This window comes from Atta cephalotes (assembly GCF_000143395.1).
Source record: "Atta cephalotes unplaced genomic scaffold scaffold00023, whole genome shotgun sequence".
In the NCBI taxonomy this organism is placed as follows: Eukaryota; Metazoa; Arthropoda; class Insecta; order Hymenoptera; family Formicidae; genus Atta; species Atta cephalotes.
Genome location: NW_012130087.1, coordinates 4,854,761 through 4,874,063, shown reverse-complemented (window position 1 = coordinate 4,874,063; position 19,303 = coordinate 4,854,761). Strand labels below are relative to the sequence as shown.

At 32.5% G+C, this 19,303-nt stretch overlaps 1 protein-coding gene and 1 non-coding gene across 2 annotated transcripts; one reads left to right on the top strand and one right to left on the bottom strand.

Moving 5' to 3' along the window:
- The first annotated feature begins 1,707 nt into the window (after positions 1-1,707).
- Positions 1,708-9,604, top strand: LOC105619963 (RNA polymerase II-associated protein 3). The gene is made up of 10 exons (XM_012201476.1): positions 1,708-1,868; positions 2,266-2,542; positions 2,869-3,082; positions 3,306-3,467; positions 3,807-3,934; positions 4,194-4,297; positions 4,599-5,523; positions 5,734-5,854; positions 8,643-8,813; positions 9,525-9,604. The coding sequence occupies exons 1-10, from the start codon at positions 1,708-1,710 to the stop codon at positions 9,602-9,604; spliced, it is 2,343 nt and encodes a 780-aa protein (XP_012056866.1).
- Positions 9,605-15,814: 6,210 nt separating this feature from the next.
- On the bottom strand, positions 15,815-15,886 carry Trnaa-cgc. Its single transcript has one exon. It is a non-coding gene; the product is annotated as a tRNA-Ala (tRNA).
- Positions 15,887-19,303: the final 3,417 nt, after the last annotated feature.

The window sequence follows — 19,303 nt, the reverse complement described above, 5'->3', positions numbered from 1 at the left end:
GAGAGAGAGAGGTAAAAACACGCGGCACAACAACTCGCAAGTCGCAGCACTCTCCACTCTGAGCGAGCGCTCGCCGGCGAATGCGCGGCGTTCGCAGTCGTCTCGTCTAATATGCACTTGGCTGCGCTGAGCGCTCGCTCACCGGGACTGGCACGGCGGCGGCGGCGGCGGCGGCGGCGGCGGTGGCGACGGCGGTGGCGACGGCGGCGACGGCGGCGACGGCGACCACGACGACAACGACGATCACGACCACGACGATTGCACGGCTCTTTCGTTCACCGTGTACTGCTGCACTTCGCGTTGCGTCGCGTCGCGTCGCGTCGCGTTACGATGAGATTGCGAGCCAACTGCCGTGTTAACAAGCAAGCAAGCGTACGCGTGTACACGAGAGGAGGAGGTTGTGTCGGAAAAGGGGAGAAGAATACTCCTCTCGGGCACGACGCGGCGCCGACGAAGGTGGAAATGCGAGTTTATCCTTGTTAGACGCGTTGCTATACTTCACCGTGTGGCCGGTCTTCATAGGATGTAATACAAATAGATACGCGTACTGTAACTTCTTTCATAGGTTGGGAAGTTTTTGCCGAAGTATCTAAAAATTCAGCTAAATACAGGTCTGAATATTCTTTAGATCGTCGAAAATAATTATGTAGAGCACACAAACTAATTATTAAAATGTTAACTTTTTGTAGTAGTAACACATTGTTATCACTTAAATATTCTATATAATTATTTTGATGACGTAATAAAATCACATTTTTAAGAATCTTTTATTTTAGACCGCATATGTGAGAAACACAATTAATACTAGAAAAATGTCTATTACGGTCGAAGCTGAATCTTCATTGTTTTAAATAATTCAATCTTGAATTATTAATATATGTACTTATAGATATATCATATTGTAGTCTTTTTAGAACTGCGCGCCGAATTGTTTTTCCAGATTATAAACGCAATTAAAATTACTCTAGTAATCGCGAATTAAATTGGCAAGCAATTTAATAATTTGATGTTACCATCAAGCATCATATTATAAAGCATCATGTTAATATGTTAAAACTGTTAATAAATTTATTATGAAAAATATTACCTCGTGAAAAATCACATTTTCAAATCTGTATCTGTACCTAAATTTTTAAATACTTCAACAATTTTTAAATACTTTAACTGTTCTTGTAGAAATGTGTCGAAGAAAGATAAGACTATAAGACCATCTTTTTTAAGAATTTTTGAAAATTTTATTATTGAATATAAGCGAATAATCTAACAAAAGCTCTAAATAAAGCTTTTTTTTGCAAAAATTTAAATAAATCTGATCCTAATATTAATATTTGAGAAAAGATTTTTAAGGACGCACGACATGCAATCCTTTAACGTTCTTCTTCGTGGAAATTTGTATGTATCTCAGGTATTATTGATCGTTACGAAGGAAGGTCCAAATTGCGCAGAAAATCAACAACTTATGTATCCGTGGTAACTTGATGAATCAAAAGGGCGCGTCAGCGAAGACAACCATCAACGACGTCAGAGTCACGAGATCAGAGTAGTAATTCGAGGTAATTGGTATGCACTCTTAGAGAATCCAAAAAATCCGGTTCGATCTTTACTCAACCGCTACTCAACCATTGCCTCTGTCAAACGCGTGGATAGAAGATAACCTATTTGCAGTGTAATCTTCGAATCGTTCTCTCCACTTTCGCGTTCATTATCATGGGCAACGAAAAGGAAACAGATATAATTAGCGTCGTGGAAAGACCTGAGAAAAAAACTCTGCTCGAGAGATACAACATACCGGTGGAAAATGTCTCGTACGAATTCATATCGCAATGCACCGATGGGAAAACACTGGAGCGAATCGTTCTCATCTTACGGTGAGTTTCTTGAGACGCCGGAAACTCCGGACGAGCGAAGAAACAACGTTCGTGTTGACGCTAATTGATTACTTCGTTTATTATTATTTTATCTTGCACTCTGATGCGTTAAAAAATTTTCTATACCTCTGCCAATCAGGTTTGCAAAGCCTGGTGCCTCTTAGACCCTCTTTATGCAAAATAGTATTAATATCTTAACGCTTCCTATTTTGAATATCTCTCAACTAATCCTCAGTACATTATGGTAATTATAGTACATACTGACATTTTTAATTTTTGCACTAATCATTAGCGAGATTTGCAACCCTATTGCTTAAAATGTCATTAAACCTGTTATTTTCCGGCACATTTATTAACGATTCGTCATAAACTTCTCCACATGCGGTTTTAATACTAGTTCTGGGGAAGAGGGAGACTATCCAGATTTGACGAAGCACGCGGAGGAGCGTCTCGCTAAGATTAAACCGACAAGCGCTCTTTTGAGGAAGGTGGAGCCAGTTTTGAGACGAAATATGTTAAATGCGAATGAACAGCAGGAAATCGACGACGACATCAGCAATTGGACGTGCGAGATGCAATCTCGTGAGAAAGATTTGGACGAAGGGAAAGCTATCCTTATCAACGAACCCTGTCTACAGCCAGAAATTCGACAGATAAAAACGAATATTACAAAAGTATATCGATACAATAATCAAAGTACAGAGATGTACATTTTGTTAAAATGTCTTAAGTGTCTCTTGCTTTAAAATTGCAATAATTTGAAATATTAATGCCTCTTCAAATTCGTATTTTATGATATACATTATTATATGTATTTTCCTATTAATCAATGAATTAATTCTTAAAGTCAAAATCAATAAACTATTTTTAAATTGCAAGAAATTATTAATTGATACAAAACTAAACTCTTAATAGACTTCTATATTTATTAGGCTTACTTATAGAAAACATAATGTATAAGAATTAATTTAATGCCTTAAATCATATATCGTGTTTTAAGGCTAAAAAGACGAAGATTAATGAGAAAAAATGCAAACCTAAACGAATTGCCTCGTGTGATTATGGGGCTTGGGATAAATACGACGTTGACACAGAAATAAACAGGATAGACCTGCAAGACGAGCAACGACAGGTCGAAATGAAGAGAATCCAGGAACAACGAAAAGAATTAGATAAAACGAATAAAATGGCGTATAAAACGACAGTTGATAAACGTATGTTCATAAAGTAACGTCTTTAAAATGTCACGACGGTTAATTAAGAGAGTAAAGAGCTGTCTGACTGTAAATTCACAGAGTGCTCCAGACAGTTCGTACATTTAGTTTCTCTTATTAATTTTCATAGAATTTATAATCTCGACCACCTATTAATTTTAATCAAAATTGGATCCTGATCCCTCTTAAATTAGATTTACTAAATCTCCTAATCTACTGTTAGTTTCATTAACTGGTACGGAAATTAACGTAATGGCGGAACAAGAAAGAGAAAAAGGGAATGAAGCCTTCAGAGCGGCTGATTATGAGGAAGCTCTTCAGCATTATAATGCTAGCATTGACATAGATTCGAATCTAAATGCCTACAACAATCGTGCTATGACATGTAAGAAAACTTATTCTTTTGCTCTTTTCATTCTGATTACAGTAAATTAATAATCATACGCGATTATACGATAAAACAGTTAAAGATATTCGAGTTCTTATATTTTTTTTACAAAATGTAAATTTTGAATGAATTATTCGAGATGAATCATTTAAAATGATAAAAAAATTGAAAAATTAAAGATCATATTATTATTATTATTATTATTATTATTATTATTATTATTATTATTACTAGCAAAGTAAGATATTTTGTGTTGTTTTAATTCAAAATTCGTCAAAATATCGCAAAATTTTGTGTTGCATAATAAGATCCCAATGAGCCATATATTGCGTTCAGTTATAAAGCTACAGCATTATGAGGACGCGCTTAACGACTGCAACACGGTACTCACAATGGATTACAAAAATATCAAAGCGCTCCTTCGTCGAGCATTATCTCTGGAGCATCTAGAAAAACCGCATGAGGTATAAAAATTGCACACCAAGTTGCAGATATAACATTCATATTGATTTATAATAATTATTCTACATAAGTCGTAAAACGTAGTTCGCAACATTTGTCGCAACAGTCAATCAGAAGCAGTCAATAATATCATTAACATTTGATTTGTTCTCACGACAAACATTGCGAACTATATTTTGCGTTTGCAATTTATGCAGAATGACCTTAAGTAATATTTCGTAAATCTTGTGTTACAATTAACTAATATATTATTTTATACAGGCTCTGGCAGATTACGAAGCTGTTTTAAAATTAGAACCAACTAATAAAACAGCAATATCCTGTGTAAACAAGTTGAAAAAGCCATCCAAGTCAAGGAAAATAAGGTAGAAATTCAATTTTTAATTCCAGTATTATTGATGATAATAATAAATAATAAATAATATCATATATTACAACTTTTATCGAATAAATTTAAATTGATAAATTTTAAAGTCTCAAGGCATTACGATATTATTATTATTATTATTATTATTATTATTATATTTACAATACTTATTTGTAATTGCAGTTAAAATTATGACAATTCATAAAAAGATGTGATCATTATATTAATTATGATTAATATGTGATTAATAAATGTGGTCTATATTAATTGTAGCAATAAATTATAACTATTCTAAACAGGATGAAGATCGAAGAAAATATGAACGATGATGAAAACAAGAACGAACATATAAAAACGAAGAGAACTGAAGTGAAAGCAAATAGCATTGAGTATTCGAAACTGAGTGTTAACAGCGATATATGTTATTGCGACAGAGCGCCAGGACCGTCGCGAAGTATTGCAACGAAACCGCATTTAAAAGCGAGTTACTGCGTGGAAACCAAGAGCAACAAAGCGACGGCAGTAGCAGCAGCAGTAGCGGATACCATGGCAAATAAAAGCAACGAGAAAACAACACGCGATTCATCGAGCGGTGATAAATTATCACCTGTTGCGAGGAATTTCGGCGCCAAAAATAAAACGACAAGATCGCAAGACCCCGGGAGCGAAGATATTTTCATGATTTCGCGCGAGTCATTTCCTGAATTGCGTGGCGCAAAGGGTAGATTGGAAAAGTCTATCTTTTCATGCGTGTCATCGCCTATGAATAAAACGAAGCCATCTACAGTTATCATTGAAGAGCTTCCGAGCGACGAAGCGTATGAGAAATCGATGGAATCTACCGACTCTGGCAAAGTGAAGGAAGAAGCAAAGAAAGGAATGAGTCCGATAGAAGAAAAAAATGCAACAAAGAAATCATATATGAATAAAAATAAAGAATTAATCTTCCTCGAAAAAGAGAGCAAGACTGAAACAAACTCAAAATCCAGCCAAATTCAAACTGATAAGTATGAGAAATCAAAGATAACTAGTGATAACGAAGTAAGGATGAAAATAAAAAAAAAGACAAAAGAGGAGAGTAATATGCTATTAAATCAAAAATCAAGTATAGACAAAAACAAAAAACTAACTTCTGAAAAGGAAAGCAAGATTAAAGCGAGTACATCAAACAAAATTATTACTAACGAGTGTCAAATAGAAAACAAATTGGAAATGGATCTTCAGGTAATATAATTTCAGATTTCAAAATATGGTACATATACAACTTATATTTTCTTATATTTAAAAATTCTCAAACAACATTTTCAAAAAATTGCAAAGAAATTTAACTTGCTCGAAAGAGCAGAAATCGTACGACTAATAAAAAATATAAATTAAAAGAAAACATTTAAAAGAAAACGAGAAATAAAAGATATTTCATGTAATCTGTTTCAGAAACTGAACATCGAATCTCCTTACGAATTTTTACGTCTATGGCAATCTCTGAAGGATGATGTTAATCTAGAGTTGCACGCAAAACTTTTGCGATGTATAGCACACGAGGACATGAATAAAAGTAAATAATATTCATTACTAAATAATATTCATCATAATATTGACTAATACTATGGTGGTTTAGTCTACATTGAAAAAAGTATTTGTTGAAAATTACATGATTATGCTAGGTTTTTTTCCACCCAACATAATCATATAATATTGCAGTTTACAGAAAATTACAAATTATATTAATTTCACATGCAATATGTATTTTCGAGATTCCATTGAACATGGAATTTTATATACAATATAACATTTCGCAGTAGGAGCACACGTATAATCATAGAATGTTAGGCGTATATGTCTCTATAAAAACGTGTTTTCGTTTTTCGTTTCTATGTCCGTCTTATATAGCTTCAGACTAATTTTTGCACGTATTAAATGTAAATATATAGAAATTAAATTCAAATATGAGAAAAAATTTTTTTAATTTTTAACATACGCTACTTTTTTATAATTCATATGTAGAATTAACTTACAGTTTCAAATACAATTTATTAATTACATTACGTGTCGCATATTTTACAATTTTTGGAATCGCATTTATTTATCGACGGGATTCGACCCTACGACTTCTGAGATGATAACTTAACACGCTAACGCTGAACTATAATCGCACGCTCACTGAAAAAAATATTTATATGCTCATATTGAATCTTTTTCAATCTTACTCTCTAGCATAATCATGTTTTATTATAATTAACATGCAAAATTACAGATTATATTAATTTCACATACAATATGTATTTTTGGAATTCCATTGAACATGGAATTTCACGTACAAAATGTAAAATATAAAAGCGAGCAAACCTAACCTCTTTGCTTCGCTCATCTTTTTTTTTGATGCATTGAGCATACAAATTCTGATTAGTTACAATAATCACACAAATGTAAAATTCTATTTTTTCTGTAATTTCGCGTGAAATTTTTTTGTTTATATGTTATAAACATAACACTTAAATTTAAAACTTCAAATTATTTTTACATAAAAGTAGTATTTTTACATATATTTTTACATATATTTTACCATTAATATGTATTTTTTTAATTAAAAAAAATCTGGAAAACAAAATTTTCACTCAGATTTAGGTAATTTTCCAGTCATAAACATGTAATTTTCATGCATTTTTAAATTACATTAAAATTAACATTTAAATTACATGTATATTTTTTCAATGCAGTCTACGTTTTATATATTAAATGAAACATTAAATAATTAATAAACAAAAACAATACTCACTCATTTTTTTGCTTAGAAACACAAAAATATTTTAAGCGACTCTATATACGAGCAAATTATAAAGGTGTAAAATTGCTTAAAACTATCTATTTTCTCTAAATTACAATGTTGATTAACATTTCGATTTCACAGAATCTTTTTCAAAATCTTCATAGAATTTAGTTCATGCTCAATACCTTATAATTTGCTCATATATATAATCGCTTAAAATATTGTTGTGTTGTTAATTAAATAATTATATATATATCAAATTATTTTTATAATATAATAATAATATATTTTACACTTTAGACAAATTTATTCTATAATTCATAATTCGCATATAATTTAGAACAAAATTCTATATATGCTATATAATTTAATATACTTTTTTATTTTATACTTTTATACTTTAATATTTTATACATATGTAATTCTTCAAATGTCCCATCTTATGTGGCATATAAAATTAAAGAAAATTTTATCTCCAATTTCGACATGAATTTCAGAGCGTTTAAAATCTGTATCAATCTAGGAGAGACCAGGGATAAAAAAGTTTTTGACTTTAAAATGTTGTAATAGTTAAAATATAATTACATTTAAAAAATGTATCTTTAGATATAGAATTTATTTAGCTACAAAATTTTCTTTGGTTTAATTTTTTTATGTAACTAGAAAAAAGTTATATTTGTTTAAAGACTGTGAGGAATTTTGTTACAACCATCCCACTCTCATGGATGATTGTAACAATAGAGGGGAATAATTGTATCACATTTGCCAGAGATACAACTACATAAGTCATACTCTTTCTTGCAGCTGCATGAATGGATAACTGGTCCTTTATAGAATAATCTATTTAAATGTCTGTTTATATAAAAACATTTCTTGTATATAATTTTTTTCTCATCTTGTGTTTTCTTGTTAACAGCTATACTATGAAGAAAAATAGAAATAACATTGTACAAAATAATACTAAAATAAAATCAAGTAAATTCGGGGACAATTGTAATATTACAACTGATCCCAAGAATCGATGTTACTATTGTCCTCTAATGGTATTTTATGATTTATAGTAAATTTTTTAAATAAAAATCTAGACAAGAACCATCAACACAGATAATCAATAAAACATATTAAAATACATTATACCTTCGTTATAAAGAAAAAAAATATTTTAGATTTTATGCACGCAATAAAACTTACTTGATGCATGAAAAAAGTAATTTCTGCTCTTGCACTCGTGCATATTCCACGAGAATCAGCATGTAACGAACGATTCAATGCCGATTTATCTACAGAATTTTACCATGCAGTTGCATACACATATCTATTATATACATATCTATAGTTTAAGAAATATTAACGATGTTACTATTGTTCTCTTATTACTTTTGTCCCCAATTTCCCCTCGAAAATTTAAAAAAATAGACATTAGAATTCAAATAATCAGAACAAAATAAATTAAGATTAAAATTATTTAATTGGTCGAATTCTACTCTTTAATTTTATAATCTTACATCTTAATGTATTGTCTAATATGTATAGTTTTAAAATGAGTCTGAATTCAAGAAATAATTTTAATCTGCAGTTATAGGCAACAAATTAGATGCAGCGATGTTCAGTCTCATTTTGCGTTGCTTGGATCAACAATTTTGTACACCGAAAGACACGGAATTGCTCGCGAATCTGTTGTACTCTCTGAGTCGATTGAGTCGGTTTTCCATTATCAGTCTGTTCATGGATTCTAAGGATAAAAAAGGTAATGTAAAAACAATGACATTACAATGGCATTTACTATTGTCATTTTTTATCAAATTAAACACGAGACAACTTATTTTTACGAATCCAGCTGACTAAATTCCTATTTTTGGATAAAAATAAACCTCTAATTAATTTAATCGATAATTAACTTAATTAACTATCAAAATTATTAACTTAAAGCAAAATTTCTGATATATTTATTAAATTATATAATTCTCTTCTTGATTATATAATTCTTGCTCCTAATTTAATCTTTTTTCCATTTGTTAAACAATAAAAGTTAATAATTTTAAAATTAACAAATTAATACAAAATTAATCAATATCAATCACAGTTTGATCAGAATTACTTTTAAAAGTATATGTATATATTTAACTCTTCGTCGGCAAATCTCTTTTTTCTGTTCCAAATTTTTTTTATTGTTCTAAGCTTTAAAAAAATGTGGAAAAATTCATGGATTATTTTTTATATCTCTTAAATTATCAAATATTTTTTTTTAATTAAATGTTAAAATCTTTATTTAATCCATCCTTCATTTCGGAGAAATTGGAAAATGAAATTTCGTCAAAAAGATTATAAATGGAGACTTAAATATGACACGTCTATTTAAATAGTCACATAAATGTCAGTTTCTAAATAGACATATTCAAATATATTTATGTAAATACTATGATATAAGTATCTGAATAAATTTACGTTCGTTTTACAGCTCTGGGAAATATATTACGTTTCCTGGAAAAGGAGAATTCACCCAAGGTCTCGCAATTACGTCAGATCTATGTTACTTAAAGACCGCGTTAGCGTCGAAAACCTATATAAATACATGTTATCTCGAATAATTTGATTATTTAACAAAAAGGACAGAATGCAAATTTGATACATTGTAACAGGAGTGCGTTCCGTTTCATGCATGACACGCATTATATTTTTTGTACACTTTATTTTTGTTGTTCACTGAATATTAAAAAGAATAAAATAATATATCATGAAATGGAGCGCACTCCAGAAATGTAAAACACTCACAATGAACAGAAATGTAGAACACTCACAATGAACAGAATCGGTAGGCGACAAATGGCGATTTTCTGCACAATTATTTAAATCTATGTTACTTAAAAACTGCGTTAAAGTCATCGAATATCTGATATGTACACATACATTAATCCTGAATAATTTGATTTTAACAAAAAAAAGATAAAATGTGACAAATTTCATACATTAGTTGCTTTCCATTTACTAATTCTCACTTGTGTCGTCGTAACTCAATTGAATGCATTTCTTTTGCATTCTAACAAATGAGATTCAACTGAATTTTTACTTATAATCTGTCTACAAGGCCCAGTTTCACAACTCACAATTAATGCCTTCGGCACACCAACGCGATGTTCATCGCGCGCAACACGCGATATCCAAAACGACTGTACAGCTTTATCGATATTCTTATTCCAAAGATATACTGTCATTGGATATCGCGTGTCGCGCTGGTGTGCCGGAGCCATAATTCTTTATTGATTCTACAGTGAGTCGATAGTTGATAGTTCTAAGTCTTATCAGTGAAGTTGGTCAATAGATAACTTGTACAATCGACGTTGAGTGATCAACTTCATCGATTGAGACTAACAACCCGTATTCATCCTTATTTTAAGATGGAGAAAGCCTCCATGAAGGATTCCTCGATTCTTCATGAGTGCGCCGTAGGAAAAAATATCACGGACATAACCTCGGCGATTAATCTTCAGGAAGAAAGATTAACCGCAGACAAAAGATCTGTTTTCTGTAGCTGAACTAGTGTACACTTTTAGAACTTAAAGTGAGATAGATATACATTTGATATTTGTTGAAAACGAGAAAGAGCTTTCTAGAAAAGTCTAGTGCAGGAACAAAAAACAGACCAAAAATCGCTTTTTTTTCTTTAACAGGGTTAAGTTTCTGTTTGTGACACTTTTTCCTATGATGCACTCATTGTGCGTAGGACTACAAAGTTTACATTAAGCGCTGCGAGTGTCGAGAATCGAAATTTAACTCGAAACGCAAAATCGATCCATGTTTTAACCAATGATGCAAATTCCGAGTTATTTCCGAGCCGATTGCAGCATGGTTACTAGCATGAAGGGGACATAAAAAAGTACACATACTAAGATGAGTCCATATCTGTGTATACTTGCACATGCATGTGTGTCTATACTCTCTTCATGCTAATAACCGTGCTAAGGCCCAAAATTCGCATCACTGGTTTTGACAACCAGTGGAGGCAGTGAAGTCTCCTTTAAACCCTGCGCACAATAACAGGAATAAGGAATAAAGAATAAACGATTTTAATCTATCAGAAATCGGAATATATTCTGATAGGTTGATTTGATAGATAGTTTCTGATAGGTTGAAATTATTTATTCTTTATTCCTAATTTCTTATTCCTTCTGTTGTGCGCAGTCTTTCTTCCTGCAGTTAAGCATGAGTTGTGAAACTAGGCCTTACCAATTCTAGAATTGGAAAGAGAAATAAGTTGAACCTCGGTTAATCGTGAGATGTGAAACTAGGCCTAAGATCAAGACCTGTTGCTTTAATAAGTCTCATAAATTCATTTCAAAGTGAGGTTATAAATTTGTGTTGACATATGATTTTTTACTAAAATAAGAAAGTAGTGACGTCATTAGTCTGACAATGAGTACAAAATATTCAGCTCACTTCAGACTCAATTTCACTTATGTGTAAATGGAAAGCAACTATTATTGTGGATGTACATACGAATTCACTTGGCGCTCACGACATTTGGATTATTTGTCTTTATTTAACATTTAATAAACAGAGACAAAATGATCGTTGCGATCGTCAAATACAACATCTCTTGTAATAAGTAAAAATATAGGGCACTCACCGTGAATAATTAGTAGGCAAGAAGCGACGCTATTCAATTCTTTCTCTTTCCATCTTGGCTCTTCTTCGACAGAATCACATTCTGTCTTTCGCGAATCCTTCCAACAAATGGCGATTCGTCGAAATGCAGGAATTCCGTGTGTGGATTAATTAACGAAACGATCGGACATTCCGTCAATCCGATACTTCCAACTTTATACACTGATACATAGGCATAACGTGAAAATCAAAAAATTAAGTATCATGATAGATGAGAATAATTGCGGTACTGGATTACAAGCATGTCAAGAATATGTATATTCGCGATCGGCGAAGCAAATCGATGGCCTTTTACATTTTTATATTTTTTAAAGGTTTTGTTTCTTTTTTAGAGGGAAGGAAGGTTTACAATGTGCAAATCGTGAAAAAAGAGGTCTCCTATTAGTAGTAAACTTAATAAAACAAAAATAAAAAAAAGAACCATAAGTAATGTTCACATTACAAATCGAAAAAATGAAACACGGCGAATGACTTGTCGCAGGAACGCATAAAAAAAGCGCAACGTTTCAAGCTTCTTGTATTTCACTGTGTGATACGAAAATGTTCTTCATTGACGTTTTCTAGAAGTTGTTTGAAACCAATCTGTCGGCGTCTGCGATTTGGTGTGCTCTGATGAAAACATCGTAGACGTGTTGCACTTGTGGAATATCTCGGATCTCATTATGAGCAGAGGATCGATTCTGTATCTTGAAATGAGATGAAAATTATAAAAGTGAACGAATTTACTAGAATACTAATAATTTCATTGGTCAACATCTAATAAATTTGTTCACTTTTGTAATTTTCACCTTGTTTGAAGATACAGAATCGACCCTCAGATCGCGCCAAAACGTCGGTCTCCTTATATCGTCTTATATCAATAGCCTAGTTTCCACCGAAGATTTAATCCGGATCAGAATGTAAGAACCAACCAACTACAGTCAAGCATTCCCCTGTCGTTCGACTGTAACAGAGGAATACTCAACTATAGTTGGTTGATTCTTACATTCTGATCCGGTTTAAATCCTCAGTGGAACTAGGCCAGTATATAATTTATTATCGCCTTATCCTACTGTTTTGACCAAATAATATTGGTAGAGGATGAGTCAGGCCTCGATGCCGTCGTCCACTCTTCCGTTCTAGAACGGTTCGCCGATGTCGGATGTCGCTTGTGAGGCCGGCCTGGCGGACATTTCTCCTTATGCTAATTTTGATTAACAATGAGTCGTTGGTAGTCCTAAGTCTTATCAGTGAAGTTGACCAATAATCAACTTATACAACCAATGTTGATTGGCCAACTTCATTGATTGAGATTAATCGGCCCTTGATCGACATTCGCGAGGGTCCCAAGACGTATTGCGCGCGAAAAAAGATATTTTCCTCACGATCAAGATGGTTGCGGAATAAATTTGCTCACTTTTGTAATTTTCAATTCCGAACTCGTTTCAAGATACACTGTATTGAACTCAGACTTTGTTATAAGTCTCTAATTAAAATGAATTTCCCGCACCCGCACCGCGAGAGAAACATGAAGTTAATCAAATTATCAATATGTTTTTATTTTGGTGTTGTTTTACTCGCATTGTAATTTGTTAAATTGATGAGTAAGTTACTGTATATCATAATTCACTTATGTTATCGTTATCAGTGTCGTCAATAATTATGCGCATTCAACAGATTCAATTGTTGCGGAGCGGATCCATGAATGCTCGCTGATCTAAAAGAATACATCAATAGCAGCGCTCACGGATTTGTTCTGCAACAGCTGAATGCGACTTATATTAACGATTAGTATTGTACTGTTTTGGCTGCGTTCAGCGAACTCAACAGTTGAGTGAGCATTTGCTGTTATTGGTGTATTCTTTTAGATCATCCAATCAGCATTTTAGATCTGAAAGAATATATTAATAGTAGTGAGCGCTTAACAATTTACAATGCGAGTAGAAACAACGCCAAAACGTATTCATAATTTGACTAACTTCACGTTTCTCTCGCGGCGCGAGCGCGGGAAATTCATTTTAATTAGAGACTTATAACAAAGTCTGAGTTCAATATAATCTTGAAACGAATTCGGACTTTGAAAATTACAAAAGTGAGCAAATTTATTAAATAATCAATAAAATTACAAATATTCCAATAAATACGCTCACTTTTGTAACTTTCACATTGTTTGAATATATTATACAAATACTACTTGGCTACGAGCAATTTTGTCTAAATAAGAATGAAAAAGAAAGATACATACAATACACACACACACACACACAATATAGGATGTCTCGTAATTTTTTGCCAGGCGCTTTTATGTAAATAGCGGACTAAAAAAAATTAAGTCAAAAAGTCCTCTACCATTTTACAATTTTCGCAATAGTTAAAAAGATATTAATTACTAAAAATCACTGAATATTAGTTTTCAATTACTAAAAATCACTGAATATTATTATTCAAATACTATCAACTTTACAGAAAAATAGCAAGAGACAAAATTGCTTATTTCCTTCTCATAGAGTTCTGAGAATTTTTTTTCAGAATTTTTTAATAATATTTTCTGATATTGATAACAATAAGAAAATGCAGTATTAAACAGTTGATCAAAAATTCTGAAAAAAATTCTTAGAGTTCTATATATAAGAAGAAAATAAAGAATTTTTGTCTCTTGCTTTTTTTCTGTAAAGTTAATAATATTTGAGTAAAAAATTATTGAAGATCAATATTCAACTTTTAGCATTAATATCTCGTTAATTATTGCAAAAATGAGGATATCGCTTCTGAATTCGAATGAGAATCACTCACTTTTCACACTTTCATCTCATGAGTTTATCCGCGTGATTCTGTAACGACGAAGTGAAAATACGAAATCACTAGATTTGCCGGTATGGAGAAAAACGTGAAAATGTGAAATGAAACATAGTTCGCGGTCCGATTCACGCTCACACTTAAAAATCATTTTATCTTTGTTGTTTGTCAAATGTTAAACGAAGATAAACGATGCTCATGAGCATTATCAGCATAAATCGGACTACGACCATAAAATTCAATTTATTCCTAATTTTTTTCCAGTTCTAGAATTGAAAACGGATGATGAATAAGTCGAATTCGATTAAAAGTAATTAAAAATAAACCGTGAGTCATGGAACTGGACCTAAACGATTTTCTGTCATTATTTAGTCAAAGTCAATTTTGTTGAAAATAAATATTTATATCTCTAAGCATTCTTCGTGTAATTCTCATATGTGGTTCGAAGATCTCTTCATCCTTTTCATCCAGTAACAAAATTGCTGCCATGTATATTGCTATTTGATTTTATTTTTGTCTTTGGATTGTGCAAAACTATATATTTAAACCTTAAAACTATCAATTCAGTCGATTCAGTCGGCTGTGGTTCCTCTCTCGGTCTATTTCTCAGTCTTTCTTTCTCGGATCTTACTATTCGACAAGAAATTTCTTGCCGAACGAACTCCCTTGAGATTGCTTGCAATTGCACCATGACGAAAGTTAGGGAATCACACGATGTGAGATGGCTCACATTTTCACTATAAAAGTTGAGAACCGATACTCAGTTTAGTTCCGTTCTATCTACACAAAAACGCTTAGGCAAAAAATTACGGGATACCCTATATATTGTCTGTTTTTATGCTTTTCTCATTCTAATTTATACTATTTTACTTATTCTAACTTACTGAAATTGTCAAAAATAACGGACCAATCAAAAGTTTATCGTTTCATGGCCAAATTACTATGTTATAGTATTTCTAGTTTTAATCGAATTCGCATATAACTTGTAGTTTTTTTTGATAACTGATTGATGTATTCCGATTATTAAATTATGATTATTACATAGATGTAATTAATATTGTATACCAGTATCATTTATATGTAACAAAGTAAATGGCAATTTTTAATAACAAATAAATGCAATTAAATATATTGGTAATGACCTTTTGTAATCTTCAATCATAATATATAAATCAATTAAAGAGAGAAAGAGGACAAAAAATATTTATAATGTTAGACAGCTTTTTGTAATAAAACAAACAAGTTTACAATTATATGTGCTGCATATATATATTAAGCATATATGTTAAAAATTTCAAAAAAAAAAAAGATTGGAGGAGCTGGGATTTGAACCCAGGACTTTCAGCATGCGAAGCAGACACTCTACCACTGAGTTACACCCCCATTTGATAAACTTTTCTTTAAACTAAAAGACATGAAACATGCCATTTTTTAAATCTTCTTTTTATGATTATGTAAGATTAAAACAATAAATTATACAATAATATGGTATTACATATTCTAAGGATTTATTTTATTAATTGCTATTTTTCATAAGAATAATAATAGAAAATTGTCATTTAATTACGTCATGTATGTAATGTAAAATACAACATATAGATATATTCTAAATTAGAATTTAGAAGTTAATATTATATACTCTAATGTTGACATTTTTGCAGTAAAATTATATTTTTATTAAGTAACATGCTATATATTTCAGATTAAAGTCCAAATGAAATTGAAAACAGTAACCAATTATAAATAACTCGTCTGACGACCTTTGAAATCCTACAACGTTGATTTTTTTGATGCTATACATTTTGTTTAATACAAATCTTAATTTAGCAACATCTGCTCAGCGTTCATAAATTGCACTTTTTCACTTTATTTTTTCTTTCTACTTCCTTTCGCAAGCAGGAATATATATCTATCTTATTTTAAGTGCCGAAAGTGCAACTAGCATAAAAAACGCAAAAAAAACCAATAAATTCTCTCAGGGTCAGTTTCACCAATGCCGGTTAGGCATATCGGCCGTTGACTGATCAATCGTGTTTTATGTTTAATAGAATCGACCAATTGCGGTTGACAGTTAATCAAGATTAAACTTGATCGACGTTAGTGAAACCGGCCCTCACAGATTTCTTCTCTCCATTCAGGTCCAACTCGCAGTTTCCAATGAGACCAGAGAAGGAGCGCTCGAGCAGAGCTGCCAATCGCAGCATTCGTGCAATTCGTAGTATGAATCTACCTTGAGAATCGCGGCATTCTCAACTGATCTTGGCCGCACTGTCGACTTGACTGTTCACGGCGACATCATCCGCGCCCCGCGGATATGTATTATTGATGTGTTAACCTATGCGACGGAGCAACGCTCGGCGATCCGTCGCGAGTAAATCCTGCACTCTACCGGTGTAACCGCGCGCGTTGCGCCCGGCGATTAATCTGTGAGTAAGAAGTGTCGTCGTGCTGCGCCAAATTGTGCCGCGCCACGCCGTCACACGCCGTGCCCGCTCGACGACGACAACGACGACGACGACGCTCGGCCACCGACATCGCAACGAGCGTCTTCCCGTGCGCAGCTGTCATCGCGCGTCACCCGTCGCCGTCGACGTTCATTTCGGAGTGTGAGCGCGAAAAATTATCCCGTGAATGATCTCTCGTGCATGCTGCCCGCGTGTATCATCCTGACCTCTCGTCGACCGCTGTTCGGCCTTGTCCTGCTGCCCGGACGTAAGTTCCGTCGCATTGCCTCCAGCCGTTTTGCTGGAATGAATTTACGCGAACAATTTCGATAATTCTTATCGTTACACATATATTCGATATATTAATAAATTGTTGACGGATATTGAAATGCCATAGTTGATGTTAGATAAACAAAGGCTGGTTTGCTCTTGATATGTTATCGGCGACAATTATTAGCGATTATTGGAGACATTGAATCAAGAATAGATAATTCATTGAACTGATATGGCCTAATTTGTTGATATTAGCTAAACGAATTTGTTTTTTTTTCATATCTACTATTTCAGAGTGGAGTAATTATTGTCTTTATCTGTAGTCTTTTTCTGTATTATTTTATTTGTCGGCATATTTTTTAAGCATATTAATTGACATAAAACATAGAAAATTTTTGGAGATTAAAGAACTTAAAGACTTTCCTATAATTAATTTGTTTGAAAAATTTTGTTGTACGACAAATAAAATGAATTAACATCTTACTGTTGATTTCTAGTAATGTAATTTAATCGCTGTTCAACTTATTTTTTATCTTTCTCTAATTCTAAGAATTAGACAAAGATAAAGAATAAGTCGGACTAAGATTAAAATTAAGTTACATTGATAGAAACAAGCATAAGACTATGATTGAGATATAAAGCATGGATATAGTGTTTTCATAAAAAAATATAACTAATATTATTTACAGAAAAGCAACTGTTATGATACATGGTATATGGACACGAATCACTAGATGGTAGAATGTGAAAGATTGGACTGTACCAAGTCCAAAGGAAAAACCAGTGATTTGTGGGAAGGAACGCGACATTGTCCACCACGGCTTTCACCGAGATGGTTGGATTGGCGGGCGGGGGAAGTCATTTGTATCCCTCGCCCCCCATGCAATCAAATCCAGAGTGTAAATATCGCAGTGATAATCATTATAGTATATTTGAATGTGATACTTGTATTGATCATTATCTCTTATCATTAATATTTTATTTGTGTCTCGAGGAATTTATATTTAATAACTAATCAGCTAGAATAAAATTAATTGATTAAAGATTAAGTTAAATTTTTAATATCTTTAATTTTGATTTCAGCTTTAATAATTTTATTTCATATACACTATTTGGAAAAAGATATGTTTAAAATGAGATTATTGTATTTTAAATTATTAAAATAAAATAAAGAATTTTATTGATTTTGCTAATTTATTCTTGACTCTTATGTTTTTTTAAATGCAGTGAGAGAGATGACTGGAATAGCGCCTAGCGCTCCAACCAGCGCAGATGCCTGCTTAAGCATTGTGCATTCGTTGATGTGTCATCGTCAAGGTGGTGAAAGCGAAGGCTTCAGCAAACGAGCAATTGAATCTCTTGTGAAGAAACTCAAAGTAAATCCCACATGCGTATCTCTATGTCATTAATATTGTTTTAAAACAAATCTTCTATTATACTAATATCTTTATTTTTGCTAATTTTTTAATTATTTTCTATTGTCTTATTTCATAGAATACGTTCCATTTGACAGAATACTCGCGAATATTATTTTGTCCTTGTTTAACATTTGATAGACACAACAAGAATGAAATGATTCCATGAGCGTTGCAAACATCAAATTTATTTTGTGAAAATAGTAATTGTCATTTTTATTTTATGGTTGTCATTTGACAGTTTGTAGCTTTTCTGTTATATTTCGAAACTGTGGCTGCATTATTTACTGGGAATACTAAAAATCTATAGTTACGTATATTATAAATCTTTAGTAGATGGGCGTTTGATAAGTTTGATAAATTTCCATGGCGCTACAATCCATTTGATGACGCGACATCTCGAAAGATCCACTCTTCGAATCCTTCAGACCAAATTTCAACCAGAAAGGACGCATAGTTCACGTTTGGTAGTCATTTGAAGCGAGATTGACGCGCAAAAAAGTGCTTATCAAGACAAAGCGCCGTCCCACAAGTCGACCGTTGCAATGACAAACTACGAATTGGGCTATGAATTGATTCCTCATCCACCCTATTCTCCGGATTTAGCCCCGTGTGACTTCTTTCTGTTCCCAAACTTAAAAACTTGACTCGGTGAGAAGAAATTCTCG

What these genes read in the sequence shown, in the direction of transcription:
- LOC105619963 (XM_012201476.1), top strand. Translation starts at nt 1,708, where the DNA reads ATGGGCAACGAAAAGGAAACAGATATAATTAGCGTCGTGGAAAGACCT. An exon ending in CGAATCGTTCTCATCTTACG is followed by an intron (nt 1,869 to 2,265) that starts GTGAGTTTCTTG and finishes TTTTAATACTAG; the next exon opens with TTCTGGGGAAGAGGGAGACT. An exon ending in CAACAATCGTGCTATGACAT is followed by an intron (nt 3,468 to 3,806) that starts GTAAGAAAACTT and finishes TATTGCGTTCAG; the next exon opens with TTATAAAGCTACAGCATTAT.